The sequence below is a fragment of the Propithecus coquereli genome, unplaced genomic scaffold, assembly GCF_000956105.1.
Source record: "Propithecus coquereli isolate 6110/MARCELLA unplaced genomic scaffold, Pcoq_1.0 Scaffold189, whole genome shotgun sequence".
NCBI lineage: Eukaryota > Metazoa > Chordata > Mammalia > Primates > Indriidae > Propithecus > Propithecus coquereli.
In genome coordinates, this window is record NW_012143745.1 from 380,082 (window position 1) to 395,631 (window position 15,550).

General features: G+C 35.8%; 1 protein-coding gene and 1 pseudogene across 1 annotated transcript in view; one reads left to right on the top strand and one right to left on the bottom strand.

Annotated features, from left to right (window-relative positions):
- Positions 1-102: 102 nt before the first annotated feature.
- Positions 103-15,550, bottom strand: part of REV3L (REV3-like, polymerase (DNA directed), zeta, catalytic subunit) — a 178,973-nt gene continuing 163,525 nt past the window's right edge. The window contains exons 27-32 of the mRNA XM_012642842.1: positions 14,638-14,752; positions 9,180-9,317; positions 7,673-7,863; positions 6,749-6,995; positions 4,947-5,156; positions 103-625 (exon numbers count right to left, since the gene is read on the bottom strand). Of these exons, the coding sequence (XP_012498296.1) occupies positions 485-625; positions 4,947-5,156; positions 6,749-6,995; positions 7,673-7,863; positions 9,180-9,317; positions 14,638-14,752 (1,042 nt within the window). The 3' untranslated portion in view covers positions 103-484. The remainder of the gene's footprint in view (positions 626-4,946; positions 5,157-6,748; positions 6,996-7,672; positions 7,864-9,179; positions 9,318-14,637; positions 14,753-15,550) is intronic.
- Positions 1,234-2,534, top strand: LOC105809074 (annotated as a pseudogene).

Sequence of the window (15,550 nt, forward strand, 5' to 3'; positions counted from 1 at the left end):
CATTATTTTACTCAGTTGTTTGAAAAGTAAAAAAGTATATTTACAAAATATTTTGCAGTCAAAATTATAAAGTGAATGGATATCTCTAAGTAACAGGTCCTGATACAGACAGTTCAAGGAAAACACACGAATGGTTTTTCTTTAAGAGGTTTTCAGTGCTCCTTCCACAGGGAAGTAAATATGATCTACTCAAATGGATTTACAAGATGGTACACATACTGGAGCAAATCCAACACCTGCATTATAAAACAATGTTGAAAAGGTGAAAGAATGAGGAATTTATACATTGTAGTAATAAGAAGTGAGCTATTCAGATCAACAAGTACAATTTTTAATTCAGTTAGCATAAAAGTCTTCATAGTCTTCAGATAATAGACAGACAATGAACATCCTTGACTCGATGAAAGTTGAAAAAGCACCATGCACAACAGTTTAGTGGTGAACACTGAAAAAATAGCACCTGGAATTCTGCGATATTGACAATTTAAAACTGGTCTAGTAACTGCCGGAGATATGGTGCCTTGGATAATTCTCTATTTACTCGGGAGAGTTTGAAAAGTACTGGGCAGTTCAGAGAAACACATGGGATATGTCGATCAAAGCAACCTGTACAGTTCTTGCATATCTGAAAGCATAAGAGACATATATAAAATAGGAAAGTTTTTATATATATGTGTAAACAAATTTTTATAATCCCTCCTTTCTGACCTACCACAGATTACCAGCAGATATGTGACATATAATACATCACAGAACATTTCATTAATTTTCATCTCTCAGAAGCCTAGCCCACCCTTTGTTGAGACATTTCTAAAGGATATTTCATAAAACAGAGTTCAAATTTTCCCAAGGATTCATTTCATTCCTAAGATCAACTTTCATTTACAATAGAATCCTATTATATTAAAATCCACATAATAAACTATCCAATTACCAAAGAATGTCTTTTCAATGAACTATAAACAGCATTCTTAAAATTAGATTATCTTTTTATATGCCAATCATAAAAAAGTTACTCATTTTCTTATTTCAGAAGAGAAAATGTCAGTATGAGAAAAATCAAATGATATGCATTTGAAAGTAGTGGTCTAGACCAGTGGTTCTCAACCCTGGTTAACAATGAGCTTAAAAATAAACTAATGCCTGAGCCCCATCCCAGACCAATGAATCAGAATCTCTGCGGATGAGCTCTTATCACTGGATCTGACCACAGGAGCACAACTGGATCAGAAGATGTCAGGCTCGGAGGAGCTCCCTAAAGGCAAGCACCAGGTGCATCCACACAGAAAACAAACCATGTTCACTGAGAAGCAATTGGAATCTTTGAACATCTTGTTGAATAAGAACCCATGCCCAAACCCCAGCCTTCAGAGATGGCCTCAAAAATTGACATACATCTGACAGCATGCAGGTTTGGTTCAGGAACCACAGGGCAAAACTCAAGAAAGCAAAATGCAAGAACATTCAGCAAAAACAAGAAACTCAACAGCAGCAGATACCTCAGTGTGGAGTCAAGACCAGTCCCTGCCAGAGAAACACGGACAAACAACCCAGATCTCCCAACGACGCCTATCCTGTAGCCCTCGTTAATGCAGGTCACCAGGCACCCTCGTACCAACTCAGCTCATACCCCAATGTTAAGGTCCCTACAGATGTCTTCCTTGGCCACAGAATAGTCCATTTTGGCTGCTGCCAAGATCCTAACATTTACTGCCTCTATCCCATTTTGGAATCCCAGGTTAGTTCTCCATGCTTCAGTTCTAATGTTTTTATTAGGGTGATGGAAATGTTTCATGTCTTAATTAGGGCGGAAGTTACCTGGGGGAATAAATTCATCCAAACACTGAGAACCGTACATCTAAAATTGGCATTTTATTTTACATAAATTAAACCTCAATAAAAAATACATAATGAGGAAAAAAGAATCTCTGGGGATGAGAGCCTAAGAATCTGTACGTTTTAAGGCTCCAAGGTGATTCTGATATAAGGTTTGATCTTAAAGAAAACAATAAATCATAAGGCAATTTTTAAAAACAGAAGAAGCATTTTTATATTTTATGCAATGATCAGATTTTAAACAATACTTAAAGGCTCAAGTCACATACACAATATAGTATGTTTTAAAAAGATTATAAAACAAGAAAAACACTAAAAAGGGATCCCAAATAGCAGCAAGTACTCTAGATTATCTTTTAAGAGAAAATGAAATATGCTCTACTGAATTCTTTGATCTATTATCTATCAAAGGGCTTCTGTTTTGAAGGCGGCTTACAGGCAGTGAATTTTTGTTCTTTGCCCCGGTATCTTCCAGTCAACCAATTGAAGGGCACATTTTTCTGAGTTACATTGGTTATTGTATCTAATATTATGATACTGCCACAAGCAAACTGCTTAGAAACCTGTGCTTCAGTATGTTCCATGAAGACTAGAGAATACTGTTCTTCTATGCTAATTACATCTCTGCCAAGAGACTCAAATCTATTCCCAAATATAGAATTTCTGTATTACAGCTCTATGAACTGCAGCTACATTAAGGTGCCAGGACAAACTGATAAATATTTAAGCTCTCTGTGCTTGTCTCATAAATAAGCCTGGATGGAATTACTTGACTCACTAAATTTAACTCTATGTTTAGTTTCAAGATCCTTTACTGGTTATTTAAACCCTGTGCATTATGCCCGATTCAGGCTTGTATTTAAAACTTTAGCCACCACAACCTAGACACCTACTTTTTAGCTCATAAGGAGGCAGACATTTAAAAAATATCTACTTTAATCTTTACTGATTCCTTCTTTTTGCTATCCTTTGGCTTTTATTTTTTCAAAAAATTTCAGTCAGATGCCTAATTGATTTGTCTTCATTCTTTCATATTATTAAAAGTGTTTAAGGTGATGAATTTTTCTGAGATCTGCTATGGCCATCTAGAATTCTATATGTAATTGTTTTCATTTTGTTTAATACGGTGTGTTAGAATTTCCAAGTGGAAAGATCATTTTGTTTTCTCAGTTTATAATTACTTACTAGTTTTTTTTATAGCACTGTATCAATCATGTCATTTGTAATATTCCTACTTTTTGAAATTTATTGAGGCTTTCTTTACTGACTAAGTTGTGGTCAATTTTTAAACATTCCATAAATGTTAAGCATTTATTCTTAAATAATTAACATTTAAATAATAAACATTAAACTAGAGAAGTGTAATGGGTTAGAGTTTGATATATAATCCTAATATCAACCTTATAATGTTTAGATGTTCCATAATTTTATTTATTTCTGATCATTTGATTGCTCTTGGACTGAGAGAGATGTATCAAAATCTCGTTTTAATATGTTTCTATGTCTCATTACATCTCTAGTAATTTCTGCTTTATGAAAATTTCTACAGATTACTGGGATCCAACAAAGGAATTTTCAATGAGAGTTGGTTGCTACCTTTGGGACAACAGCCTATAAAATAAACAGAAGCTGGGAGCGCCCAGTGACTCCAGTGGTTATACTGACTGGAACCAAAAAATGGCTGAAAGCTGGTTGGTAATAATTCCAGTGATGTATTACTTTTTTAATTGTACATTAAGCAGGATTGTTAATTCATTCAAAAAATATTTACAGACCACCACCGTGGGCTGAACTCTATACGAGGCATGGCAGACTCGATGGTGAAAGAAGGGCAGGGCCTTTGCCCTCACACCAGCCTGCTTGCTATTTAGTGGGGAAGACAGACACGCACACAATCGCAGTAAAGCAGAGGAGGTTATGGCACGAGCCCATTGCAAGGAGGCTTCACCTGGTCTAGGGGTTTAAGCTGATTCCTCTGAGATGATTCAGGGGGTGGGCAGAGGGAAGCATTCCTGGCAGAGGAAGCAGGGTGTTTAAAGTCCAGGAGGTGGGAGAGATCAAGGGGCATTCATGGACATAAAAGAAGGTTAGTATGGTACAGGTGGAGATAGGGTGTGACAGGGAGAAAGGCAAGGAATGGTGACAGACAGGTAGCAGGCAGGGCCAGAATGGAGAAGGACTTACAAACCATGCTAAAGGGTTTGATTTTTATTGGTGGGGGGAGAGAATTATTCTTTATGTATCATTCTTCAACTTACTTCAAGAGAAGTTTGTTGTTTATTTCTGCTAGAATTCCCATACTTGAAAATGCCTTTGCATTTTCTGTCTATATCACAGCTCGGCCTCTTATTAGCAGCGTAACATGCAAATGACTTAACCTCTCTGTGTCAATTTACTCACTTGTAAGAGTACCTAGAACAGTCTCTGGCATACAGGTAAGAACTTAATCATGTTAACTATTAATTTTCTATCTGGACTCACAGAACTGCAAACCTTCCAAGTTTACTAGCAATTCTCATAGACAGCTAGATTTTTTAAAGAATGGTAAGCGTTGATAGAGAAATTAAGACTTTTCTTCTTTTTCTTTTTTAATATCACAGGTTGAATATCCCTTATCTGAAATGCTTGGGACCAGAAGTGCTTTGGATTTTGGATTTTTTTTTGGATTTTGGGGTATGTGCGTTATATCTACAGGTTGAGCATCACTAATCTGAAATTCCAAAACATTCCAATGAGGATGTCCTTTGAGTATCATGTTGGCATTCAAAAAGTTTCAGATATTGGAGTATTTTGGATTTCGGATTAGGGATGATTAACCTGTACTATAAAAGAAACTGCGTGGATGGCCATTCTATTCTAGTTCAAGCTTTTAATAAACACAATACATCTATTCCATAAAAGCAAAAAATAAATTATAAACCAAATTTAGCCATTTGAAATAGTTTAGATCAATTATGATATTTTTGAGATTTGGGGAAGTTTACCAGTTTAGAATCTTCATTTCACTTTTCTCACCAGTATCATGTCTCATACTATAACTCAAAAGTTGACTATATCTCCCAGGAAAATCAGATTGCTTGGGCTTCCAAGTCTGTCAAAGAAAGCCATACCTTTAGAAGTTGCTCCTGTTTACGTTCCAACTCTCGGATTTCTTGGTTGAGGATGACTGCAACATGCTGAGGTTGGCTCCGACATTTACTGCAGATGCCGTGCTGAGTCAGGTCATCGCACACAGGACAGTGTAAGGTAGTGAAATACTGTGAAATAGTGCCTTTCCGTCCTTCAATTTCATTTCGAGAGGAGCTGGTGGCTTTCTGGATCTATAAAACATCAATTCAGAAATAAGTCTGAACCGGCTTCATAGCAGAACTGCTTTTTCATGCTAACTGTAGGTTTACTCAGGCATTCATTCATTCATTCAACAAATGCTGAGTAGCTACTATGTACCAGACATGGTTCTACACTGGGACCTCAGAAATGATGTAAGTTCCACGAAAGCATGGAACTTTGATCTTAGTATCATCAAATATATTGGTTTTTTCTTTTGGGGGAAAAAAAAGGTCTGCCATTCACACAGAAGACAATGAAAGAAATCCAGGTTGAGAGTGGATACTGTTTAAGAGTGCACAAGTTGGGCCATGGAAACAAGGCAAGTGGAAGGTTAAAACAACTTGCTAGGCAGTAGGGTGTAAAATTCAAGCAAAAGTAAACCCGGAGCATTTCAAATTTAGATACACATCACCTAAGAATTCTTCATTTGAAGTTAGTACCGGTTTCAGAGATCTGTCTTATGGTACTCTTTTTACATTAAAATAACATTATCAGGGCATGGTGGCTCACACCTATAATCCTAGCACTTTGGGAGGACGAGGCAGAAGTATTGCTTGAGCTCAGGAGTTTGAGACCAGCCTGAGCAAGAGTGAGACCCCCGTCTTTACAAAAAATAGAAATATTAGCTGGGTGTGGTGGTGCGCACCTTGTAGTCCCAGCTACTTGGGAGGCTGAGGCAGGAGGATCACTTGAGCCCAGGAGTTTGAGGTTGCAGTGGGCTATAATCATGCCACTGCGCCCTAGCTAGGGCAACAGAGTGAGACTCTGTCTCAAAAAAACCCACATTATTATACCCTTGCAATATTCTCCTGGTATCTTATAAATCACTTTGCATAGGAGTTATTAGGTTAGCCTCTTACAAGTGTCATTGGCTTAACATTCTTGCTGGTGATGAAATGAAAAATAGTAATTAAAAAGTCTGATCTTCCTGGCCTAGAGCCAGGATATGTGCTCAGAACACTTATATTAGCCTATAATTGGGCAAAACAACACAAAGCCTATTTTATAATAAAATATTGAATATGTCATGTAATTTATTGAATACTGTATTGAAAGTGAAAAACAGAAAGGGTGTATGGGGACTTGAAGCATGGTTTCTACTGAACGTGTACCACTTTTGTACCATTGTGAAGTCGGAAAATTTTAGGTTAAACCATCATAAGTCAGGGACTGTTTGTAATGCTATTACATTTTAACATCACAGCATTTCTTTAGTCTGGTTTCTTCAGGACTGTGTCTAGATACTAAATCCCATATATTTCTTAAACATCCATTCTGAAGGAAAAAATTCCTATTAGTTGGTTTATTCTGAATTATTTTGTGGCTAAGTATTTACCATTGAAATAATTGTGGGATTTTAACATTTCCATAATTTGGCCATCCTCATAGAAGCTGGAAACGTGTAGAAAACTTAAAAGTTTTTCTTTTAGGGAACTAGAAGAGTGGTTATCTTTGCCAGTTTAGGATAAATAGAGGATCTGTTCTGCCTTTCATAGCACATAAATAAAATCTTTAGTTCTACTGGAAATTTGAAGTGAAATCTCTCTGTAGCTAGAGCACATGTACTACTTGGCAAGCTTACCCTTGGTAATTCATGATACCAGCTGAAGACATCAATACCAATAAGTGAGAAGATTCTTGCCAGGGGTGGAAGGATTTGCTTGGTGATATAGTAAGTGGCATTCAGTCTCAGAGTCGGGTCCTGCAGGACCTCCACTGGGCGCCTTACCAGCTGGATAAGTGGTACTCCAGGGGTCCCATAAATGATGACGTATGGCACTCGTTCCCCAACTCGAGGCTCAGAGCGCCGGTCATAAGTAAGCATTTTCCTATTTAAATGCAAATAAAATGCATACTCAAAGACTATCATATAAGGCATCTTTCCAGCAAATTAAATCAGAATTAAGCAATAATAAAACCATGAAAAATATACAGGGGGTACTTGTACCAAGTTCCAGTTACTACTACTTTGAGAACTACATACATTTCACTTAGCTGGCACCAAGTGGATATGCTGTTTAAGAGTTTAAAAATTACCCTGTAAATCACTAATACCTGGAAAATAATATGAGTTGACAGATATCAAGTAGCTGAAGATTTTTTTTTTCTTATCCCTTAAGAGTAAGAACTATTGAAAATCTAACAATGAAGGATAAGAAAAAATTTAACTAGTTAAACTGTCTGATTGCAGAATGATACCAGTTTAAGTGCTTTGATATATCAATATTAAGGACCACCTAGTGATTCTGATGTGGGAAAAACAATTGAATGAAGCTCTGTATCAGATTACAATTTCATTGCATTAAGTTTCCCAAGGAAAGCCCAGAAGAGGATTTCCTCTTCAGCACTTACCAAGTATGAGGGAGCATTTGTTAACCTTCAGTAAGGCTTTATGTGGGCAGGTAAACAACTATGTCTATGCCTGTAGACTAGGTGTCTTTTCATTTACTCTAAGCCTGTGCAGAATCCCAGGACTACACTGCCTAGGTATTGAGGGTATTGTTACCTTGTAAGTTCAAGGGCTGGCACACAAGCTCCAGGTTTATAAGAAAAACTTCCTCTGTATTCCTTGGCAAAGATAAAATCTTGTATGCTGGCCTTTCCTTCCAGAAGCTTCATACATTGTCGCTGAACATACTGTTTAATTAGACTTATATCTCTTGTTTCGAATAGCAGCTTTAGAGAACGCTCAAGTATCTGAAAATAAAAAAGATATGCACATAAGGATAAAATATCCCCTAGTAGGTTTCATTATTGTTGTTATACTTTCATTATATACCTGAAGACCTACTGAAATAATCTGTTACTTACAATGATTAGATAATAAAAATATTAGAAATTGGAAAATATTTGAGACTTTATGTAGCTTTCTATTTCTAAAAAGAAACTATCAGGTCATTTGAGGAAAATAATATTAGAATGATACACAGATGAAACATTTGCTATGTGATGAGCTACATAAAACATTTAAATTTTTCTTACATAATCAAAGCACTCTAGGCATAAGAAACAAGACATGATTTCATGTATTGTTTTATATTTACCATTATAGAAAGAACCTGATTCAGTTATAGGAAGGATAGAGAGAAGTTTAAAGATCACCAAGCAGTCAAATCAAAATCAGCCTTTTGCCTTTCTACAGTGTTGATAAATAATTATGATAGAATTTTCTGTGTTGGAAATATTTCTACTAGGACATGACCAACATGCAGTGGATTCATATAGAGGACTGAATTTAAATTAGTTCTAGATGAAAGTTCTGTATTTTATTCTGAATACTGGAACCACATGCGTATTTATTCAATAAGCTTATTAATTTAGTTTAGGTACAATTCTGCCCATACAGAAAGAATGTATTGGGTGATATCTCTTCCAGAAACTAGTACTGAAAAATATCCCCAATTCACATATTTTATATATAACATTATATATTGATAAGTGTCAATCAATTATGCTTTTAATGCTCTCACATAAAACTCAGTGTACAGAATGCTATTCCCATTTAGGCCATTTATTTTTGGTTTGCTATATAAAGAGTCTGGGCTTGCATAAAGAAAAATATAAAATATTATGGTTAAAATTACTATGGTTGAGAAATTTGGGTAATTTATAGCACCGCCATTTGGAAATCTTCCTAATTCATATTTGATAACCAAAGTAAATGAAAATTCAGTTAATCTGGGATGGATTATGTTATTTATGAAATCTCTCTGTTGTTTCTTTTATTTATCCTGCTTCTTAGCATTTGGGAATTCTTATATGACAACATATCATATTATCATCTCCAGGTGATAGGCAGGAAACTCTTATGAAGTTCATGTGTTGCTTTTTAGCAATTTTGATAAAACATAAGGTATGGGAAGAAGTCATAAACTAAGGACTAAAATCAAATAAATTGTTTTCATTAGAAATAAAATTCTCAAAGTTCATATAGTTTCTCCTATAGCTACATTTTCACCAGATTCTTCGGCTACTTATTTTTTACAGATGAAGATAAGATAGATAAAACTTACCTTGGAAACAGCAGGGCAGGAATCTCTTCTAACTGTTTCTATTCCTTTTGCATCAAATATCGGGTCCTTTTGATCCAGTGTTTCATACATGTAACCCACATACCTCTTTTTTGTTTGTAAAACACAGGGCAAATATACCTGTGATGAAAGTAACAAAATGCCTCTTAATAATCATTGTTATCCACTATGAATATTTTAGTATCTTTCTACTCTCTTTAGTCAAATGTCAATTATAAAAAAATTCTGAATATGACCTAGGGCCCAACAAATTCATGATATACCAGCTGAAGGTGAAAGCACACAAAATGAATTACCTTTCCTTCTTTATCACTCACTCACTTTTTCTTGTACTACCAATTTTGTCCCTACCTCAACTTACACTGTTCTCTCAAAAGTCATCAATAATATCTTCTTAAACAATCGAAAAAATTATTTTTTAAGTAACACCTACATACGGTACAAAAAATTATGAGAATATACAGTTGTAAGTCCCTTAGCTTCCACTTCCTGTTCCTCAGAGGTATTGTACTATTGGTTTCCTGTGTATCATTCCAGAAATATTCTATGCAAATACATATACTTACATACCCTTCTTTTCCCCCCAATAGTAGCTTATTGTATATACCACTTGTCAGTTTGCTTAATTTAGTAATTTATTTGGAGAGCATTCCATCCCAGTAGAGAAAGCTCATTTTATTTTATGGCTACATAGCAGTCCATTTTTGGGGGGGGTATCATAATTTATGTAACCAGTTACCTACTATGGGTCATTTGGATGTTTTCAGTCTTTTGGAATTACAAGTAGCATTCCAGCAAACAACCTTGCATGAAATTAATCTGTAGATTAAATTCTTTGAAATGGAATTCCTGGATGTGTCTTTGTTTGAATGTTACCAGTTTGGTCCTTTCCCCTGCCCCCAAACCTTTTTTCCCCCCATTTGTTTATTTATAAATGAATGAATGACAGTCTCACACTGTCATCTTGGGTAGAGTGCAGTGGTGTCACCATAGCTCACCGCAACCTTCAAACTCCTAGGCTCAGGGGATCCTTCTGCCTCAGCCTTCTGAGGAGCCGAGACTACAGGCGCAAGTCATGATGCCTGGCTAATTTTTTGATTTTTAGTAGAGATGGGGTCTCACTCTTGCTCAGGCTGGTCTCGAACTCCTGAGTTCAAGCGATCTTCTTGCCTTAGCCTTCCAGAGCTCTAGGATTACAGGTATGAGCACTGGCCTCTTAAAATATTTTTTATATTGACAAAAATTGTATATATTTATCACGGACATGTTGTTTTGAAATATGTATACATTGTAAAGTACCCAATCTTTATCAATAATCACACTAAATGTAAATGGCCTAAACATCCCAGTTAGAAGGCAAAAAGGATCAGACTGGATAAAAAAGACCAAACTATAAGCTACCTATTAGAAATTCACTTTAAACATAAGGATATAGAAAAGTTAAAAATTTAAAAATGGAAAAAGATATACAGTTATGGGCTACATAACAATGTTTTGGTCAATGACAGACCACATATATGATGGTGGTCCCATAAGATTATAAAAACATATTTTTAGTCGCTGGGTGTGGTGGCTCACGCCTGTAATCCCAGCACTCTGGGAGGCTGAGGCAGAGAGGATTGCTTAAGCCCAGGAGTTTGAGGTTGCTGTGAGCTAGGGTGATGCCATGGCACTCTAGCCCAGGCAACAGAGCAAGACTCTGTCTCAAAACAAAACAAAACATATTTTTACTGTATTTTTTTCTATGTTTAGACACATAAATAGCTACCCATTGTGTTACAGTTGCCTACGGTATGCAGTACAGTAACATGCTATACAGGTTTGTAGCCTAGGAGCAACAGGCTACACGTTAGAGTCTAGGTGTATAGTAGGCTATACCATCTAGGTTTGTGTAAGTACACTCTATGATGTTGGCATAACAGTGAAATTGCCTAACTAGGCATACCTCAGAATGTATCCCCATTGTTAAGTGATGCATGACTGTACGTGCTAAATCAAAAGAAAGCTAGAGTAGCTGTAGTAGTATCAGAAAAAAGTAGATTTCAAGACAAGTACTATTATCAAAGATAAATGTGTATGCATCTAATAAGGAAACTTTGAAAAACGTGAAACAAACTGACAAAACTAAAAGGAAGAAACAGGTAAATCCATGTTTATAATTAGAGACTTTAGCACCTCTCTTAGTATTTGACAGAAAATCAGTAAGAACATGGAAGTTTTCACTATCAACTAACTTAATCTAAGTAACATTTATGGGACGGTCTACCCAATAACCAGAAGACACATGGTTTTTCAAGGTTACATGAAACATTCACTAAGACAGACTATTTATGCTGGACCAAATAACAAATTTCAATAAACTTAAATGCACTGAAATCATAGAGTATGTTCTTTGACCACAATGCAATTAAACTATAAATAATAAAAATATTACTGGAATATCCCTAAATATTAACACACTTCTAAGTAACCTATGGGCCATTCTCATTAAAGCAAATGAATAATGAAAATGCAGATATCAAAATTTATAGCTAAAGCAGTGTTTAGAGAGAAATTTATATCTTTAAATGCTTATATTAAAAAAGATTTGTTCAAAATCAATCAAGTTTCCAAATTAGGAAGACAGGAAAAGCAAAGCAAACCAAGCCCAAAGTAAACAGAAGGAAGGAAATAATAGAGTGGGGAAAAAAAGTTCAAAAGGTTCAATAAACTGATAAACCTCTAGAGCTAGAATGAACAAGGAAAAAATAAAAAAACATAAGCTACCCATATCATAAATGAAAGGAGGATGTCACTAAAGATTCTATAGATATTAAAATCACAATAAGGGAATATGAACAATTCATGCCAACGGACAATTTCTTGACAACCAAAAGTTATTAAAACTAACATGCTAAGAATCTGATTAAAAAAAAAAAAACTAACATGAGAGAAAACCTGAATGATGCAGTATCTAGTAAAGATGTTTAGTTTGTAACTAAAAACTTTTCCCCTTCTGGGTGAGATGGCACATGCCTATAATCCCAGTTACCTGGGATGCTGAGGTGGGAGGATTGCTTCAGCCCAGAAGTTCAAGGCTGCAGTGCTACGATCATGCCTGTGAATAACCCACCGCAATCCAGACTGAGGAACAAAGTGAGACTTCATCTCTTAAAAAAAAATCTTCCACCCAATAAAATTCTGGGTCCAGACGGCTTTACTGGTGAATTCTATCAACCATATAAGGAAGAAATAATTGGACCAATCTTAACACATTTTTTCTTTCAGAAAATAAAAGAGGGGTATAATATTTCCAACTATTTTATGAGGGTAGCCTTCTCCTGTCCCAAAACCAAAAACAATACAAGAAAGTAAAACTACAGATCAATAGTCATCATGAACATATGTATCATAATTCTTAAATGTTTATAATTTCTTTGAGAAGTTTTACAGTTTTGCTTTTATGTTTAGGTCTGTGATCTGTTTCAGGTAAATTTTTGTGTATGGTGTTATTCTCCAAGCACACCATGCTTTTCACTTCACCAGATGGGCTAAGTATACATACTTCTACAATTGCACTCACTGTGTTCTCTAATTTTTCTCTTCTCTCTCTGCCCCAATTAGAATGTTCATTCTTCAGGACAGAAATCATAACTGAGTCCTCTCTGAATCACTGTTGGCACAATTCTTACTTCAGAGTAGGTATATAATAAATATTTGGGAGTCACCTTTGAATCTTTTCTCCCTCTTTTATCCTTTCCATACCTGCCTTCCTAAGTCAATCACTTCTAATTCTTGCCCATCCTTCTTTCTTAGTATCTCTTGAAATATCCTTTCTTTATTTACCCTATTGTAATTTCACTAGTTCACACTATCTGTCTTGAGATCCTCCTCTCCCCAATTCATCTTGTGCACCACTGCAAGGTCAATCCTCCCCAAACAGCTCTAATCATGTCACTTTCTTGCTTGATAATTGCTATGGTTTAAATGTATTCCCTCCAAAAGGTATTGCCAATGTGACAGTATTAAAAGGTGAGGCCTCTAAGAGGTAATTAAGTCGTGAGGGCTCCTCCCCTCAGGAATGGGGTTAGGTACCCTTATAAAAGGGGTTGAAGGGGGGAGTTCATCCCTTTTTGCCTTTCTAACTTCTGCCATGTGAGGGCGAAGCAAGAAGGCCCTCATCAGACACCAGATGCTAGCGCCTTGATCTTGGACTTCCCAGTCTCCAGATTATGAGAAATACATTGCTATTCTTTATAAATTACCCAGTCTGTGGTATTGTTATAGTAGCACAAATAGACTAAGACAATAACCTTTATTTAGTTTAAACACTTTAAGCTTGGCCTTCAAGATACTCTGCAGTCTGGTCTCAACTTTATTTTTCCAGATTTATCTCTTGTTACTCTGTATTTCTAAATTATGCTTTTCCAACTCTGTATCCTTCCATGTGCCATTTTCTCACAGAATGATTGCAGCCCCATGGCTGCCTACTGAAATTCTAACCATTTCTGAAGACACAGTTCAATGTCACCTCCTACATGGAGTCTCTCTGTCTGGCCCAGGAGGACATAATTTCTCCTTTTCTTGTCTTTCCTTTTAGATTATTGGCTCTTAGAGAGCAGGGCTATGTCTTATGCTTCTTTGTATTTCACACAGCTCTTGGGTTCAGTATCTTTTATATAGAAATAAATAAATACATATTTGATACCTAAAAAGTGAAAAGAGTCAAAAGTCCAGTGTAGACTGTATTTTGCAAAGAAAGAATATCTCCCATCCTACATAGTCTTCTTACCATGTGACTCCGACATTCTTCCTATTAATAGATGAGGTCTATGTTCTCTCTCCTTAAATCTAGAAAGGTTTGTGACACTTTGTGACTTTAAGACTGGGTCATAAAAAGCAAAGCAGCTTTTGTCAGTTTTTCTTTGGATGTTCACTCCTAGAACCCAGCCATCATGCTATGACAAAGAACAAGCAGCCCCAGAGAAAGGCCCTGTGTAGGTATTCCAGTTGATGTCCTAACCTGCAGCCAGCATCAACTGCTAGACCTGAGAGTAAGCAAGCTTCAGATGATTTCAGCACTCAGCTGTCGGTTGGGTTACCCCAACCTTTAAGTCTTCTTAGCTCAGGACCTAGACATTGTGGAGCAGAGACAAGCCATCCCTGCACCTGAATTCCTGAGCCATACAATCTGTGAGCAGAATAAAATGCTGGTTGTTTTACACCATTAAGTTTGGGGTGGTCTGTTACACAGCAACAGTAATTGGAACAACTTTTTCATTTCCTTATATAAAGATATTACTAAAAATTTTGAGAAAATCATGTAGAACTAAGAGAAAATATTTAAAATTTAACACTTTTATAGAACTGTAAACTGATTCTGAAAATGTACTGAACAAGTCAGAAATTTCTGAAGATGTGTGAATTTTATATGTGATTATTAGTACTACATTCTTCTTACCTTTTCAAACTTTAATTTCACTGGTTTAGGATTGGTAGCAGTTACAGCTTCAGCAATTTCCTGACCAATCTTAAAAGACTGCTCCTTAGTGGCTCCTTTCAGTAGCACAAACATACTAAGGGGATTAAAAATAAAGTAGGGTAATGAAGTTGTTATTACAAAAAAATTCATCAGAGTAACTTTCTTGGCTAAGACTCTGTTTAGTACCAAAGAAAACCCTTTTCCCCCACGTATTCTTCCTTATTAAGTTGCTTCCTATCTAAGATTTCCTGTTTTATCACACTTCCCTTATGTACTCATGGTATATACCCTGTTACAGATCTTTTTAGACATCCAATTTTTCTAGCTTAGCTACACACCAGAGCGGCTCAGATATTACAGCTGCCAAGAAAGTCCTAGATCATCCCTGGACATTTAAGGCTTTGTATGGTACACAGTTAAATCCATCATAAAATAAGAGAATGTGTGATTATAAAGAAATGGAAAATTAACTTGTGCTATAGGAAGAAGTTTCCTTCCAGAACCACCCAACTTAAAAAAGACATATATTTTTTGTAATGTATGTTCACTGAACGATAGTTAGAAAACAAGAAGGTGCAAAGAAGAAAATAGCCATCTATGATCCTACCATTCAGAAAAAAGACAGTACAAACATTTTATGTATATATCTAAAAATCTTTTCTCATTTGCTATAACAGATCATATTGTTTGGTAACTTTCTCCTTGCATTTAATGGTACAATGTGAACATCTTCCCGTGTCACTTTGTTCTTTTACATTATTTTTATAATTACACTGTATTTCGATGTATGGATATATTATAATTTAACCACATCCCTGCCACTGAAAATTTAGGAGGTTTTAATTTTTTGCTACTGTGTCATATAAAATAATTATTTGGCACACCTGTAATT